We start from the raw sequence: 14876 nt of genomic DNA on the forward strand, positions 1-14876 counted from the left end.
TAAGGGGGGCACACACACATACACACACCCGCCCGCACTAATATGGCAGGCGAGGCCTGCAGCAGCCGAGATGCGTAGTTTTAGCAATGGGTGTTCCCCCCCCCCCCCCCCCTCCATTTTGGAAATAAATTGCAATCCCAAATCTTTCCATAGGCGACCCCCCTGCAAGCTGCTCAATTACCCCTAAGGGTACGCATACCCCTGGTTCGGAATCATTGGTGTGGAGACTGTGTATGTCAATCTCAATAACAAACAGTTGAGTAGATTTTCATTGAATTCTTTATGAGTAGAGCGCCCGCGCCTGGTGGCAATGTGGACTCACAGAAATATGTGTAACACTTAAGGCTGGCTTTACACAATGAAACTTTCACGCAACTTTAGTTGGTTAAAACTGAGGTGAAACAGTTGCAAATGATTTGCATGGCCTAAACTTAAGCCATCTGCTTGAAACTGGTCTGAAACTCAGGTGCAACAGTTGCAAAACTCTCAACTTTGTGAAACTAGTTTCATGCAACAGCCAATCAAAACACTGATAAGTAGGCTATTAATGCACTTATGGCTCTCTTCCTATTTTCCGGGACAGCCATAATGAAAGAAAGTAGCCAGCCAGTGGCAGAAGAAAACCTGATACATTGTCCGAATTGATATTATATCCAACTAGAAAACTATACAAAATAAGGGTAACACTTTACAATATTGTAACACAAAAAAAGGGTAGTTATTGAGGAACTAGTCAGGAACTAACCATTAGTTCATGAATAGTTAATGATTAGTTCATGAGTAGTTAATAGGTAGTTCCTTAATGGTAGTTACTTAAGAACTGACCATTAGTTACCATGTTAACGAACCAGTAAGTAATGATTACTTCCTTAAAAAAAGATATATTTTATTTTTTATTTCGCTAGTTCATGAGCAGAATGGGTAGTTCTTTAATGACCTTTAATGGTAGTTCCTTCCTTAATGGTAGTTACTTAAGAACTGACCATTATGTTAACGAACCAGTAAGTAATGATTACTTCCTTAAAAAATAAAAATTCCCGCTAGTTCATAAGTAGTTAATGGGTAGTTAGGGAGTTCATCCCTAGTAACAACTAAGTACGATGGCCTGCTTTACTTGAGGATGCACCAATATGGTAACTAATGGTGAAGTAATCATGAACTAATGATTAATTCCCTAGTAACAACTATGGTAACTAATAGTCTGTTCTTAAGTAACTACTCATTAACTAATCATGAACTAGCGGAAAAAAATTAAGGAAGTAATCATTACTTACTGGTTCGTTAACATGGTAACTAATGGTCAGTTCTTAAGTAACTACCATTAAGGATCTTTAAGGAACTACCATTAAGGGTCATTAAGGAACTACCCATTAACTACTCATGAACTAGCAAAAGAAAAAAAAGAAAAAAGAAATATTTTTAAGGAAGTAATCATTACTTACTGGTTCGTTAACATGGTAACTAATGGTCAGTTCTTACGTAACTACCATTAAGGAACTACCTATTAACTATTCATGAACTAATCATGAACTAATGGTTCGTTCCTGACTCGTTCCTCAGTAACTACCCAATGTTTGTGTTACAGTATTGTAAAGTGTTACCAAAATAAGATACAAAGATGCAAGTTACAATGAATGGATGACACTACCCACTTGATACAGTAATCTACTGTAGCATAAAGAGAGAAAAGGAAAAACAATATGACAGATGAAACATTACCAATCTAGCTAGCCTGTTTTAGTGAAACAAACTACCGTGTTGCATGAGACTTGATTATTTTTTGAATTGCTTTGTGTAAATGTCAAGTTGCATGAAAATTATGTTTCATGCTATTTGCAACCTGCAACTGCAACTGGGGTTGGGAGTGTTTTAACAGAGTTCAAAAACAAACAGAAAGCCTCCAGGCTAACTCTGGGGACAGGCCGGCAAAACCTATGACCAAAAAAAGTAAATTGTCAGACTGAGGTTGTAAGTACATAGGGAGCGGGTCCTCTGTCCACCATGTTGCACCACCATGCTTCTACAGTAACCCAGAGCCGGCAAACCAAACATTGGCTCTTGAGCCGGCTTTCCGTGTTTTTTGCGTGTTTCACAGCCGCTGGCCACTGCAGGTTCTCCTACACGGAGGGGTATCACTACTAGATGCCACTAAATCTTACACACTGGTCCTTTAACACAAATTCCAGGTCAATATTTGACACATGACGTATGGTTGTCACAATGACATGCAACGCAACTTAAAATATCTGGAATTTATTTTAGTCATCAAAAGCTGCTACAGTACCAAACAGGGAAAACCAAAACATCTAATAAGGACTATCTGAAATAATGAGATGTTTAAAATAAACACTAAAATACTTGCAACAACTTGTGGTTTTTTGTTACAATATTGTTAGAAAAGTAGATTCAGAAACGCTATCAAACCCTCAATAAAGATGTAGGCTACTATATGGATTGAAATTAATTTAAATATTTTAATCCAGGGTTCCAGGGTGTTCAAAGTCTGTTAAAACCAGATGAACAAGTCCATAATCGATCAATAATATTCAATATAGCAGCCTATAATGGTAACAGAAAAAGTGAGCTACCCTGTTTGTATGATCAATCGAGAATAGAAAAGGGACACCAGTGACTTGATTCACTTTCTAAACAATTTATTCAACAAGTCTATAGCACATTTCAGCAATGTCTTGTATATAGTAGGTGCCACATTATAGAGAGCCAAAGTCACGCACACTTCCGGTTTAGGCATACGCACCAGAGCCATTCATCCCGCCATTCTTTTCTCCATCTACATTTCGTCAAATGCTTATAAAAATGGTTTTATTTGGTCAAACCAAGTGATTCAGCCATATTTGGAATCACAAGAGACCATAGAACATTTCACTCAGAGCATTTTAAATTTGTGTTATAAATTCTTCATTCTTCATCTTCATTTTTTTGTGGGACATTTTGTTTTTAAATTGATCTGTTCTATTGTCTCCTGTGATTCCAAATATAGTTTAATCATTTTTATTTATGTATTTATTTATTTATTAGAATGGCAGACAAATGGCTCTGGTGTTTATGCTTAAACCGGAACTGGTCGTGACTTTGGCTCTCTATACAATTAGTTTAATAGTAGTCATATGATATCACATGATTAAGAGGATACTTTCAAACGATTGATTAAAGAGTTCTCTGTGGTATTTTAGCCATCATATGTTTTTTTGAATTTAGTTCTGGCCTGAAGATCATAATGTAGCATTTTGGAACAAATATACATATCAGCAAACCAAAACTGGAGGCCAGAATGGCAAATATCTCTACAGCTACAGTGAACTTCCCAGGAGAGCTGACATATGCTGGGATAAAGGTGATCCAGACTGCACAGAATATCAACATGCTGAAGGTGATGAATTTAGCTTCATTGAAACTATCTGGCAGCTTCCTCGCAAGAAAAGCAAGTATAAAACACATGACGGCAAGGAGTCCTATATACCCCAAGACAGCCCAGAACCCTATAGCTGAACCCAGGGCACATTCTAAAATGATCTTTTCTTTATAGTACTTCATGTTCCTGTTTGGGAATGGAGGGTTGATAGTTAGCCAAAGAATACAAATCAGGACCTGTATGAGAGTGAAAGGCACAACACTGAGTCTCTGCTGAGCAGGGCCGAACCATTTCATCACATTACTGCCTGGAAGTGTAGCCCTGAAGGCCATTAGGACCACTATAGTTTTGCCCAGAACACAGGAGATGCAGAGGACAAAGGTGATCCCAAATGCTGTGTGTCGCAGCATGCAGGACCACTCAGAGGGCCGGCCGATGAAGGTCAGAGAACACAGGAAACACAGTTTCAATGAGAACAGCAGAAGGAAGCTGAGCTCAGAGTTGTTGGCTTTCACAATGGGAGTTTCTTTATGAACCAAAAATATTATAGATATTAGAAGAGATAAAAACACACCAAGACAGCAGGATACAGTTAATAGTGTCCCCATCATTTCTTTATAGGAAAGGTATTCAGTAGGTTTTGGAAGACACTGGTCTTTCTTTTTGTTTGGCCAAAAATCAGGTGGACAAATGAAACAGTCTGGAGAATCTGTAACGTAAATACAATAAAGAAAAAAGTCATTTGAGGCGCATAATATTAATTTCACCTACTACTTTTTGCATGTTTTCTCATTCTCATTCATATGAACAGATTGGGATTTGACATCCATACTCACCTGTCTGATTACTTATAGTTCCCTCTGGGCACTCAAAGCAGTCAAAGCAGCAGACAGGCTTACGTTTGTTCATGGCCTTACGAGTCCCTGGTGGGCATGGTTCTTTGCAAACAGACCTTGGGACCTGACAGATACATAATAAAAACGGATCAAACCGAATACTGGCATTTTTTTAATAAATATAATCAAGTTATTGTGGGTAATTTTATAGCACACTATTTGAGTTCTTAGTAAAGTTGACCATTCAAACCTCAAATTATTCTGAGTAATTAGAGATTATTACCTGATGATGGTTTCCGCCCCATTGTATTTTGATATTGTCTTTTAGTTTGAATCTTTTCCTCTCTGGAAAAGAGCTATCATATGCCCCAATATTGACAATATCAACAGAGTCATTCTCTGTCATCTTCCAATTAACTAAGTCATACTGGGCAACAGTGTCTCCATTTTCATCAAACAAAACCTTGTTACCATTCTGCGTAGTGAAGTTCACCAGCCTCAGGTGTTCTAATACCTGCAGAGAGACAATTTGTACAGTTTCTATAAGTGTGATGAAATGAAAACAGCTTACATGAACTTCTTGCAGGTTACAAATATAAACCATTCCATAGATTCACCCATTAGTTTTGCAGTATTAACTGCAAAGACATAAAACACAGAAATGAAGTGCACATGTCTGAAGAATTATAACTCACTTGTTTATGCTGAACATAGCTCTTGTTTACACAATGCTTTCCAGTGGTAGGATTTGCTCCGCTTTGACATTGCAATAATGTATGAAGGGCATGTGCCACTGCGTATACAGCCTTGTACACATTATTCACAGCCCTGAATTTCTTCATGTCAGTGTAGTCATTAGAGATTGTCCTTAGATCCTCTGTGCCAGTACACAGAGTAGACGTATTTGATGGAGAGAAGCTGCAGTGAAAGACATCTTCCCAAAAAGATCTAATCAAAACACTCTGTGGTTCATCAGATGGTTTCAGGTTTAGTAAGAATTCAGCAAGACCTGGGATGGAAGCCTCGGGGATGGCAAAGCCCATTGCCCCTTGTAAGATGTTCTTTCTCTGGGCAGAAGCTAAGTCTGCTTGTGTGATCCAAGACTCACCACCGACCCATTGTTTGTCAGTTATGTTCACCATCTCTATTGCTCGTAGGAACGCTTTGGTGTAAGATAAAGACATGAACAACAGGACTACCTTTGATGAGGACTTCCTTATTGTCTCTGCCATCTCAGCATTTTCTTGGCTTGTAGACGACCTTGAGAAGGATTTCCTGTATTCAACACATATGGCATCTTTCTTTCCTTCCGCAATTAATTCTTCTATAGCTAAAAAACTATACGAACTACTAGTATGGACAATGCCCACCCAGCGCCAGTCAAAGTGTTTCATAAGTTGTAAAAGAGCTGTGATTTGGAAGCGGTCACTTGGCACAGTTCTGAAGAACGTAGGGTACAGCTTTTTGTCACTTAAACAACCGCAGGTTGAAAGGTGGCTTACCTGTTGAAAACACACATTATAATATCCTGGATAAGCCCAGATGATAGAATTTATCAAAGGACAGAATGTTGTTATGATTGAATTAAATAATTAAATACGAGAATAAATCAAATGTATTTCCCACTCATGTGTTCTCACCTGTGGTATGGAGAATGGGCCAAGTATTTTGTTTATGTTCTTACTTACTCCAGAGGACGAATGGCCCAACAGTGCCTGGATCCTACGTTTGCAGCCCGGTTCTTTTGACTCCTCTCCATTTACAGCCTCTATAGATGCCCGTACCAGGTTTTCACTCCCACAGCCATTGAAGAGCCTATAACCTAGAGTCACTCCTGGGAGAAGATGATTGTCTCTGTTGATCTCCTCCACAGTAAAAATCACCGTCCGGGCAAACTTCAATTCCCTGTCATTTCTCCTGAAAACACAATAGTTGTTCTCACTGTTGGGACATAGAAGATAGGCTTACCAAGTATGACATTATGTTTCATTCTGCTAGCATTCAAGATCTGTCTTGCAGGCACAGACATGTAAAATGTTTATATAAAACATAACATTTCAATAAAGATGAAATTCATATTTTAAACATTTTCACTTACCTTTTGCAGTATGTATATGGCAATGCCTGATAGCCATTATCTTGTAGTTGGCGTGTTGAAGTAATAGAGAAAACTCCTCCTATAATAAGATCAGCATCTTTGGAGAATGCCATGAATCCTGTTTGCCCTATCACTTTGCATGTTTGATTTTCTGACTGGGTCTTTGCCAGTAGAATAAATAAGATAATGATGATCCAACCCATGGCAAGCTCCGTCCCCTCAACTGAAACAATCTTGACCTGGGACTTGAACTTTATAGTGAGTAGGAGGATATCAGCAGCCAATGTGAGCGCACTTCAATTCTCAGAAGGAAATTATGCTTTTTTGTCTTGTTTTTGTTTTTCATGACTGCACATTTCACAAGGTTATGGTGCAAAGTAAGATGTAGAGCAGGGAAGGCATAACTCTTTCAATGTCTCTCTCAGCATGAAAAAAGGAGTTTGAGGGTAGAAAAGTACATTTACATGTAGATGTGCAGAAAACAAGAACAATGTCTGTTGTTGAGTGCACAATTAGTGCAGTTACGCCATGCTTCTAGATATTAATAAATAAGAAAATGGGATTTGTATATCAGTGGGGCTTGCTTGTCTTTCAAATTAAAACCTCAATTTGATAGCTTGACTATCTTAATAAAAGTAGATCCAGGGCAGTTAATAGCACACATCCCCCCCCAACAACATAAATATTGCTTCACCTAGAGTCAATATTTTAATGTGGACAACCTTAGCATGTGTCTTACCAATATAACCAAAAATGTTGTCCTGCGGATCAATTCAACAAATGTCATCAGACCAAAAAACGACTTTTGCCTCTCAATAGCACAAGTGGGGGACAAATGTAGCACCGGTCCAAACGGACCACAAAACAGTTAAAGGAGAATGTAGGTATTTTTCACCTGGACTCTGTTTTCTTTTTTATAAGTCAAGTCAAGTCAAGTCAAGTTTATTTGTATAGCACATTTCATACACAGAGGCAATTCAAAGTGCTTCACATAAAATGGTTGACAGGAAAATAAAAGAAAAGAAGAGAATAAAATGGACATTTAAAAGCATCACATCAAAACTTTAAAAAGAGTATAAAAAGTGCATTAAGCAACTTCATAAAATGGACATTTAAAAGCATCACAACAAAACTTTAAAAAAAGAGTATAAAACGTGCATTAAGCAACAGCAGTTGCAGAAAGAGCTAAAAACTTATAGAGGACTCATTGGGTTTGCATAGTAGCTGTCAGCAGTTAAAAGCGACGGTAAACATAAAAGTCTTTAGTCTATTTTTAAAAGTAAGTAAGGTTGGGGCAGATCTGAGGTCTTCAGGCAATTTGTTCCAGCCAGCAGAAGCATAGTGGGTAAATGCAGCCTTCCCATGATTTGATTTGATCCTAGGGACAGTTAAGAAGCTGGACCCTGTTGACCTAAGAGTTCTAGACGGTTCGTAGCGTGGGAGCAATTCAGCTATGTATTTTGGGCCTAGGCCATTATGTGATTTATAGACTAATAACAGTATTTTAAAATCTATTCTATGACACACTGGCAACCAGTGTAAGGACTTAAGAACTGGAGTGATATGATCAGCTTTCTTAGTCTTCGTTAGAACTCTAGCAGCAGCATTCTGAATGAGTTGGAGGAAAAAAAAAAGAACTTAGGCAACTAAGTTCTTTTTTGGAGAGACCAGAAAAAAGGCTATTGCAGTAGTCTAACCTACTATAAATGAAGGCGTGAATTCGTTTTTCTAGATCCTGTCTGGACATGTATCCCCTAATTCTTGCTATATTTTTAAGATGATAAAAAGCTGATTTTCTAATTGACTTAATGTGGGAGTTAAAGTTGAGATCGGAATCAATAATAACTCCAGGATTTTTGACTTGATCCTTAGGCTTCAGGGATAGAGACTCAAGGCGTACAGTGATTTTAAGCCTTTGTTCTTTGGGGCCAAAGACGATCACCTCAGTTTTGTCTTTGTTTAGCTGTAGGAAATTCTGGCACATCCAGTTATTTATTTGATCAATGCACTGGCACAATGATTCTATGGGGCATAGTCAGCTGAGGAAAGAGTTATATACAACTGAGTGTCGTCTGCATAGTTATGATAGGCTACTTTGTTTTTTTGCATAATTAGGCCTAGAGGGAGCATATAAAGGTTGAAGAGAATGGGCCCCATAATGGATCCTTGAGGCACCCCACAAGTCATCCTAGTTAGGTCAGATGTGTAATTGCCAATGGAGACAAAGTACTTCCTGTCTTGAAGATAGGACTTGAACCACTGGAGGACCGTACCCGATAGCCCAACCCAGTTTTCCAGTCTGTCCAATAAAATTGAGTGGTCAACAGTGTCAAATGCAGCGCTAAGATCCAGTAGCACTAGAATCGAATTTTTGCCTGAGTCTGTGTTCATTCTGATGTCATTTATGACTTTAGTAAGCGCGGTTTCTGTGCTGTGATGGGGGCGAAAGCCTGATTGGAGTTTATCTAGGAGATCATTTGAGGTTAGGAATCTATTGAGTTGTAGGTAAACAACCTTTTCAATTATTTTAAAGGGGAGATTAGATATTGGTCTGTAGTTACTGATTACCGATGCATCAAGGCTTCCTCTAAGATGTCGTGGTCGATAACGCTGAACTGGGACAAATTTATCGAACTAGGGATCTGCGACATCTGCGATGATGTCACAGCATTTCTTGGTGTGGAGCCACTAATAGCCTGCCTGATATTAATAATTTTATCCGTAAAAAAGGCAGCAAACTCATTACATTTGACAGTAGAGAGGAATTCAGGTGCTACACAGAGAGGCGGATTAGTCAGTCTATCAACTGTGGCAAATAGAGTGTGTGCATTGTTCACATTTTGGTTAATTATCTCGGAAAAGAACGATTGTCTCGACCTTTTCAGTTCGAGGTTGTAGGAGTGAAGGCTTTCTTTGTAAATATCATAGTGAATATGAAGATTAGTTTTCTGCCATTTACGCTCAGCTTTCCTGCAATCTTTCTTTTCGCATCTAACGGATGCAGAATTTCGCCAGGGTGCTTTAATCTTGCCAGACAGCAATTTTAACCTAACAGGCGCCACACTATCAATAGTATTCAGAATTGTTGAATTGAAGTTATCGAGAATGTCATTGACAGAAGCTGATGTGGGAGGAGATAAAGAAAATGTCTCCATAAACAGCGCGCTGGTGCCTGCATTAATGTCTCAGCTTTTAACGGTTTGTGACCTATTAATGATCTCAGGGGAGATTTCCATTTCAAAAAAGATGCAAAGATGGTCAGACAATGCAACATCAATAGTCGACACAGAAGAGGACTTGAAGCCCCTAGCAATAACTAAATCCAGGGTATGGCCTCGGTTGTGAGTAGGCCCTGAAACATGTTGAGACAGATCAAAAGTATCAAGTAAGATATTCAGTTCTTTGGCAAAATTATCCGTCGGGTTATCAATATGAATATTGAAATCCCCAGCAATAGATATACAGTCATGTTCCATGAAAATTAAGGAGAGTAGATCAGCAAATTCAACGAGAAAGCTGGCTGAGTATTTTGGTGGTCTATAGATATTCAGCAGTAACACAGTGGTTGAGCATTTCAGAATAGCAGCAAGGTATTCGAACGATGAGAAGTCTCCAAATGTTACCTGCTTACATTGAAACATATCAGAAAAGACAATCGCTACTCCCCCCCCCCTCTTATCAGCTCTGGGACTGTCAATGAAGCTATAATTAGGCGGTGTTGATTCGGACAGAACAGCCACTCTGTTGTTCATATCGAGCCAGGTTTCGGTGAGGAACATTAAATCCAGATTATGACTGGTAATCAGATCACTGATGAGGAGAGATTTATTTGACAGCGACCTAACATTAAGGAGTGCAGCTTTAATATTTTTAGACCCTGGAACTTGTATTGTTTGCTTCACAAGGGGAATGGAGATTAAGTCTGATTTAGAGACAGATCGTGTTGGGGGGAAAGTATTATGTCTGTATGAAATCAAGACTGTTGTTGTTAAACTCACCACGCTGATCAACATGCCGTTGTTAGTCACCGCTGTTCACCAGCTGCTGCTCCTCGCTCGGTTTAAATCCGGTCCCGTTTGTTAAGTTATCAAGTTATCCTTTATTTATCCCCATGGGGAAATTCATGCCGTTTTGCGCTATTTACTCTTTACGACTGACTATTTAAGCAATAGCTCACGACAGGCCATGGTATAATTATGCTCAATATACTACACCTAAGGGTCGTGCTTGCGAAAACACCCTTAGGTGTGGTAGCCTACAATGAGCATATATCACGCCCTGAAGTGAGCTATTACTTTTATAAAATGTTTACCAAGTATGGCAATATGAAAGTAATAGACAACTCCAATTTAAATGGCTGTTATTCATTGTTGCTGAACGTAAAGTCGTCAGCTAGCAACACACAGGCTTGGTGACAAACAAACCGCTAACATTAGCTAGCTAAATGTGGCTAATGCTTGTGCTAACGTTAGGTTAACGTTAGGTCCGAGGGTAGCTAGTAGCTAGCATCGTCCGGTAGGCACTGCTCAATCCACTCGTCCATAGTTAAGCCACCCCTGAGGGCGAAGTTAACCTTAAATGTTTCCATTTCAGTAGCTAGCGAACATTGTTATCAGCGTTAGCTATCTAGCGGTTAGCTAGCTGTCATATACTGATGACGTCACTAGCAGGCAAGGCACTCTGGGTATTATGGTGACACTGGTTGGCTTAGGAGCTCCTGTTTGCGAGGCTAGCAGGCTAGCTAGCTACCTTTTTTTCTCAGAGGCGGAGTGATTCGGTGATTGCGGCCCCAGCCGTGATATACGCTCATTATATCATGGCTGTGAACCAATATTGAATTTAATTGAACTGAACACATGCGTCGTGGATCTGTACAGGTTGGGGCCTATCTTCCCAGTGGCCTTAGGCGCAAAAACTGGCGTTAAACGCAAAAAAACGCGCCTTGCGCCTGCCTCGGGAAGATATACACATGGTTTTAGGCCCTGAAATGCGCTTTACGACGAAGAGGCGTGGCGCAGTCCCAGAATAGGCCAGAATGGGCACTTCGGCCTTAAATACCGGCCTAACGATATCTTCCCCCCTGGCGTTAATTTAGCGCTTTGCGCTTTTCAAAACCAGGCCTTATTCAGTGCTCCGGTTATATTAGGCTACTGTGCGTAATTGCGTGGAGCTCTCCTCTGCCATCTCACACTCTCTCCCCCTCCCTCTCTCTCTCACTCCCTCTCTCTCGCGCGTCAGACAGGCACAAAGACCAATGGAAAAAAGTTGTTATATCATAGTTTTGAGCCCCTGTCATTCAGAGGCTGTTGAGCCACATGTGAAATCTCCCAGCATGCATTGAGGCTAATACATTTTGAGAAGAAATATCAACCAAATCAGCCTAAATTGCCTAAAGTGGATAGAAATAATGTTTCTGTTCACACAACATGCAATTCTCGAACATTTCAATATTGGCCAAAATAAAACATAGAAATCCAAACACAACCCTATGTGAAACATGTAACCCAGGTGGTATATATCCCTCGCAGATATAACGTGATTTAGATGAGAGACAGCCGTAACACGGTTCTACTATGATGTCCGCTCCGCTCCAATAAGATTAGGCTTACTTCACATTTACTTTTACAATAAAAACACATTTATGCAATGACTTTACATAATGTAGGCTATATTTATGTGCATCATCTGCAGCACTGGAGAAGAAAAGGTAGCGAGAGAAAACGATATCATTCTAATCTGGACAAACTTTCACCAATCTAATCTCATCCAACCCATTCTCACTCCGAGCGCGTAGCATATTGACGCTTTGTCCCCTCCCTTGTGCGTCGCTTGTTACTAACATGGTACCCTTGAGCGACCCATGAAACGACTTGGGCTTTCCGACTACACTCAATGTAAACCCATGGAAGTCATCTTTGACGCTTATGGCAACTGCTCCCCCATTAGTCAACTGCTCCCCCATTAGGGTCTGGGGGAAGGAGCTAACCTCTCCCAGACCCTAACCCTAAACCTAACCTCTCCCACCCCCCATGCCTAAACCTAACCTAATGGGGGAGCAGTTGACTAATGGGGGAGCAGTTGCCATGAGCGTCAAAGATGACTTCCATGGGTTTACATTGAGTTTAGTCGGAAAGCCGAAGTCGTTTCATGGGTCGCTCAAGGGTACCATGTTAGTAACAAGCGATGCACAAGGGACGGGACAAAGCGTCAATATGCTACGTGCTCGGAATGAGAACGTGTTGTCTCATCATGACATAGGCCACATAGGGATAGGCTATATTTTTCTAGCCAATGCGTTTAGAACATTCTTTTCACTTTGATCTTGCTATAGTGTAGCATATTTACATGCTTGTAGTATTTAAACTGCAGTGAGATTGGTTTGAGAAGCATAATAATATGGAATAATATATATGGAGACAGACAGGGATGAAAGGGAGGGGGGAGGGGGGAGCTCAGAGCGGCTTTTCTGACCGGACTGGATCGCTCCGTGGAATTGGAGCTTAAAAGGGAAGCTTGTGATTCGTTTACTGCACTTCTCCAATGAGCAGTTTGTGCATAATTTTACGCTTAAAAGGCGTGGTTATAATGCTTAAGGCCGCGTGTAGCGCCGACACCAAAATATCGAGTGCGCTGGTCCACACCCACTAATCTGCGCTGCACCTGGCGCTAAGCGCAGTTTTAAGGCCGTTGCAACGATAAAAAGTTTTTCCGGTGCCCCCCTTGCGGGTGCAGCCAAAAGTCCCTTCCTTGCAGCACGCCCTGCTTAAAATGACTTCCAGCAGCCCTGGACTTGCGTACAATTAAATACCGGATGCACAAGTCCATAATCAATCAATATTATTCAATATAGCAGCCTATAATGGTGACAGAAAAAGTGGGCTACTCTGTGAGACTTGTTTGTATGATCAATCGAGAATAGAAAAGGACACCAGTGACTTGATTCACTTTCTAAACAATTTATTCAACAAGTCTATAGCACATTTCAGCAATGTCTTGTATATAGTATGTGCCACATTATAGAGAGCCAAAGTCACGCACACTTCCGGTTTAGGCATACGCACCAGAGCCATTCATCCACCATTCTTTTTTCCATCTACATTTCATAAAATGCTTATAAAAATGGTTTTACTTGGTCAAACCAAGCGATTCAGCCATATTTGGAATCATGAGAGACCATAAGTTAAGTTAAGTTGATCTGTTCTATGGTCTCTTGTGATTCCAAATGTAGTTGAATCTTTTTTATTGATTGATTGATTGTGTGCCACATTATAGAGAGCCAAAGTCACACACACTTCCGGTTTAGGCATACACACCAGAGCCATTCATTCGCCATTCTCTTTATTTGGTCAAACCAAGCGATTCAGCCATATTTGGAATCACGAGAGACCATAGAACATTTCACTCAGAGCAAAACATAAAAAAAAAAATTAGGATAAAAATAAAATAAAACATTTTGTTTTTAAGTTGATCTGTTCTATGGTCTCTCGTGATTCCAAATATAGTTGAATCGTTTTTATTTTTTTATTTTTTTATTAGAATGGCAGACGGATGGCTCTGGTGCGTAAACCGGAAGTGGTCGTGACTTTAACTCTCTATACAATTAGTTTAATAGTAGTCATATGATTATCACATTGTTTATTGTTTATTGTGGATCCCCATAGTCTGCACCAAGGTGAGACTACTCTTCCTGGGGTCCAAAACACAACACATAACATAAAAACATAATACAGTAACATTGTTGATAATTATAACAAACAAAGACAAAAAGAGAGTGAATCAGCCAGGGCCAGTTCCAGAACAAGATGACTAGGGATGCATCCTAGATAAGAAGGGGTGCAGATGCCCCACTCGGGTGGCCGGCCAAGCCTAAAAAATTTGACATGTTATTTTACTAAAAATAATACATTTTACCATCATTTCAAGTAGAATGATACCACCCAAGCAAGAATATTTCAAGTGTTTCAAGTGCTTTACTGAAATATTTGGACCATATACCGTAATGATAATACAATTATCTCAACCTTAAAAGGTTACATATAGGTGCCAAAACCCATAAATTCACATGAAAGAACAAAGAAAAACAACAATTATAATTCAAGTTTAAACAGTAAGTTTAACAGTAAGCTGCAGCATTTATAAAAAAAAAGAAAAAAGAAAAACTTTTCAATTGAGCATGCAGACAATTAAAATAAGGGTGCAATGCGTGCTTTTGCACCCCCGTAGAACCGGGCCTGGAATCAGCTCACTCTATTACATACATTTCAGAAGTTTATGAATTAGTACACTGCCCTGCAAAGCTAAAAGGGGGTAACTCAATTTTTGTCAAAAATGAGTTTTTGTCATTTTTGGAACATTGAAGATCTGCTTTATCACAGTGGAAAAATAGTCAATTGTGTTGTTTTTTGGAGAAAATAGGGGGTCATATTTACAGTAACTTCCAAAAGCCCTAGAAAAGCCAAGCAAGACTGAGGTAACATCAGTTACGGTTGTTTGGTTTGGTTTGACTGCACTCTGAATGCTCTGCCCTGCAACGCAAAAAGGGGGTAACTCCCCAGAATGCTCAGGTTGA

General features: G+C 39.8%; 1 protein-coding gene across 1 annotated transcript; it reads right to left on the reverse strand.

The window, feature by feature from the left end:
* Window positions 1-3168: 3168 nt before the first annotated feature.
* Window positions 3169-6510, reverse strand: LOC310777422 (extracellular calcium-sensing receptor-like; the record flags this gene model as incomplete). Its single annotated transcript, XM_083637752.1, has 6 exons — window positions 3169-4082; window positions 4210-4333; window positions 4493-4723; window positions 4905-5711; window positions 5850-6126; window positions 6308-6510. 6 exons carry the CDS (start codon window positions 6508-6510, stop codon window positions 3169-3171), a joined length of 2556 nt encoding a protein of 851 aa, XP_083493878.1.
* Window positions 6511-14876: the final 8366 nt, after the last annotated feature.

Source organism: Poromitra crassiceps, assembly GCF_964638095.1.
Source record: "Poromitra crassiceps genome assembly, chromosome: 5".
Taxonomy (NCBI): domain Eukaryota; kingdom Metazoa; phylum Chordata; class Actinopteri; order Beryciformes; family Melamphaidae; genus Poromitra; species Poromitra crassiceps.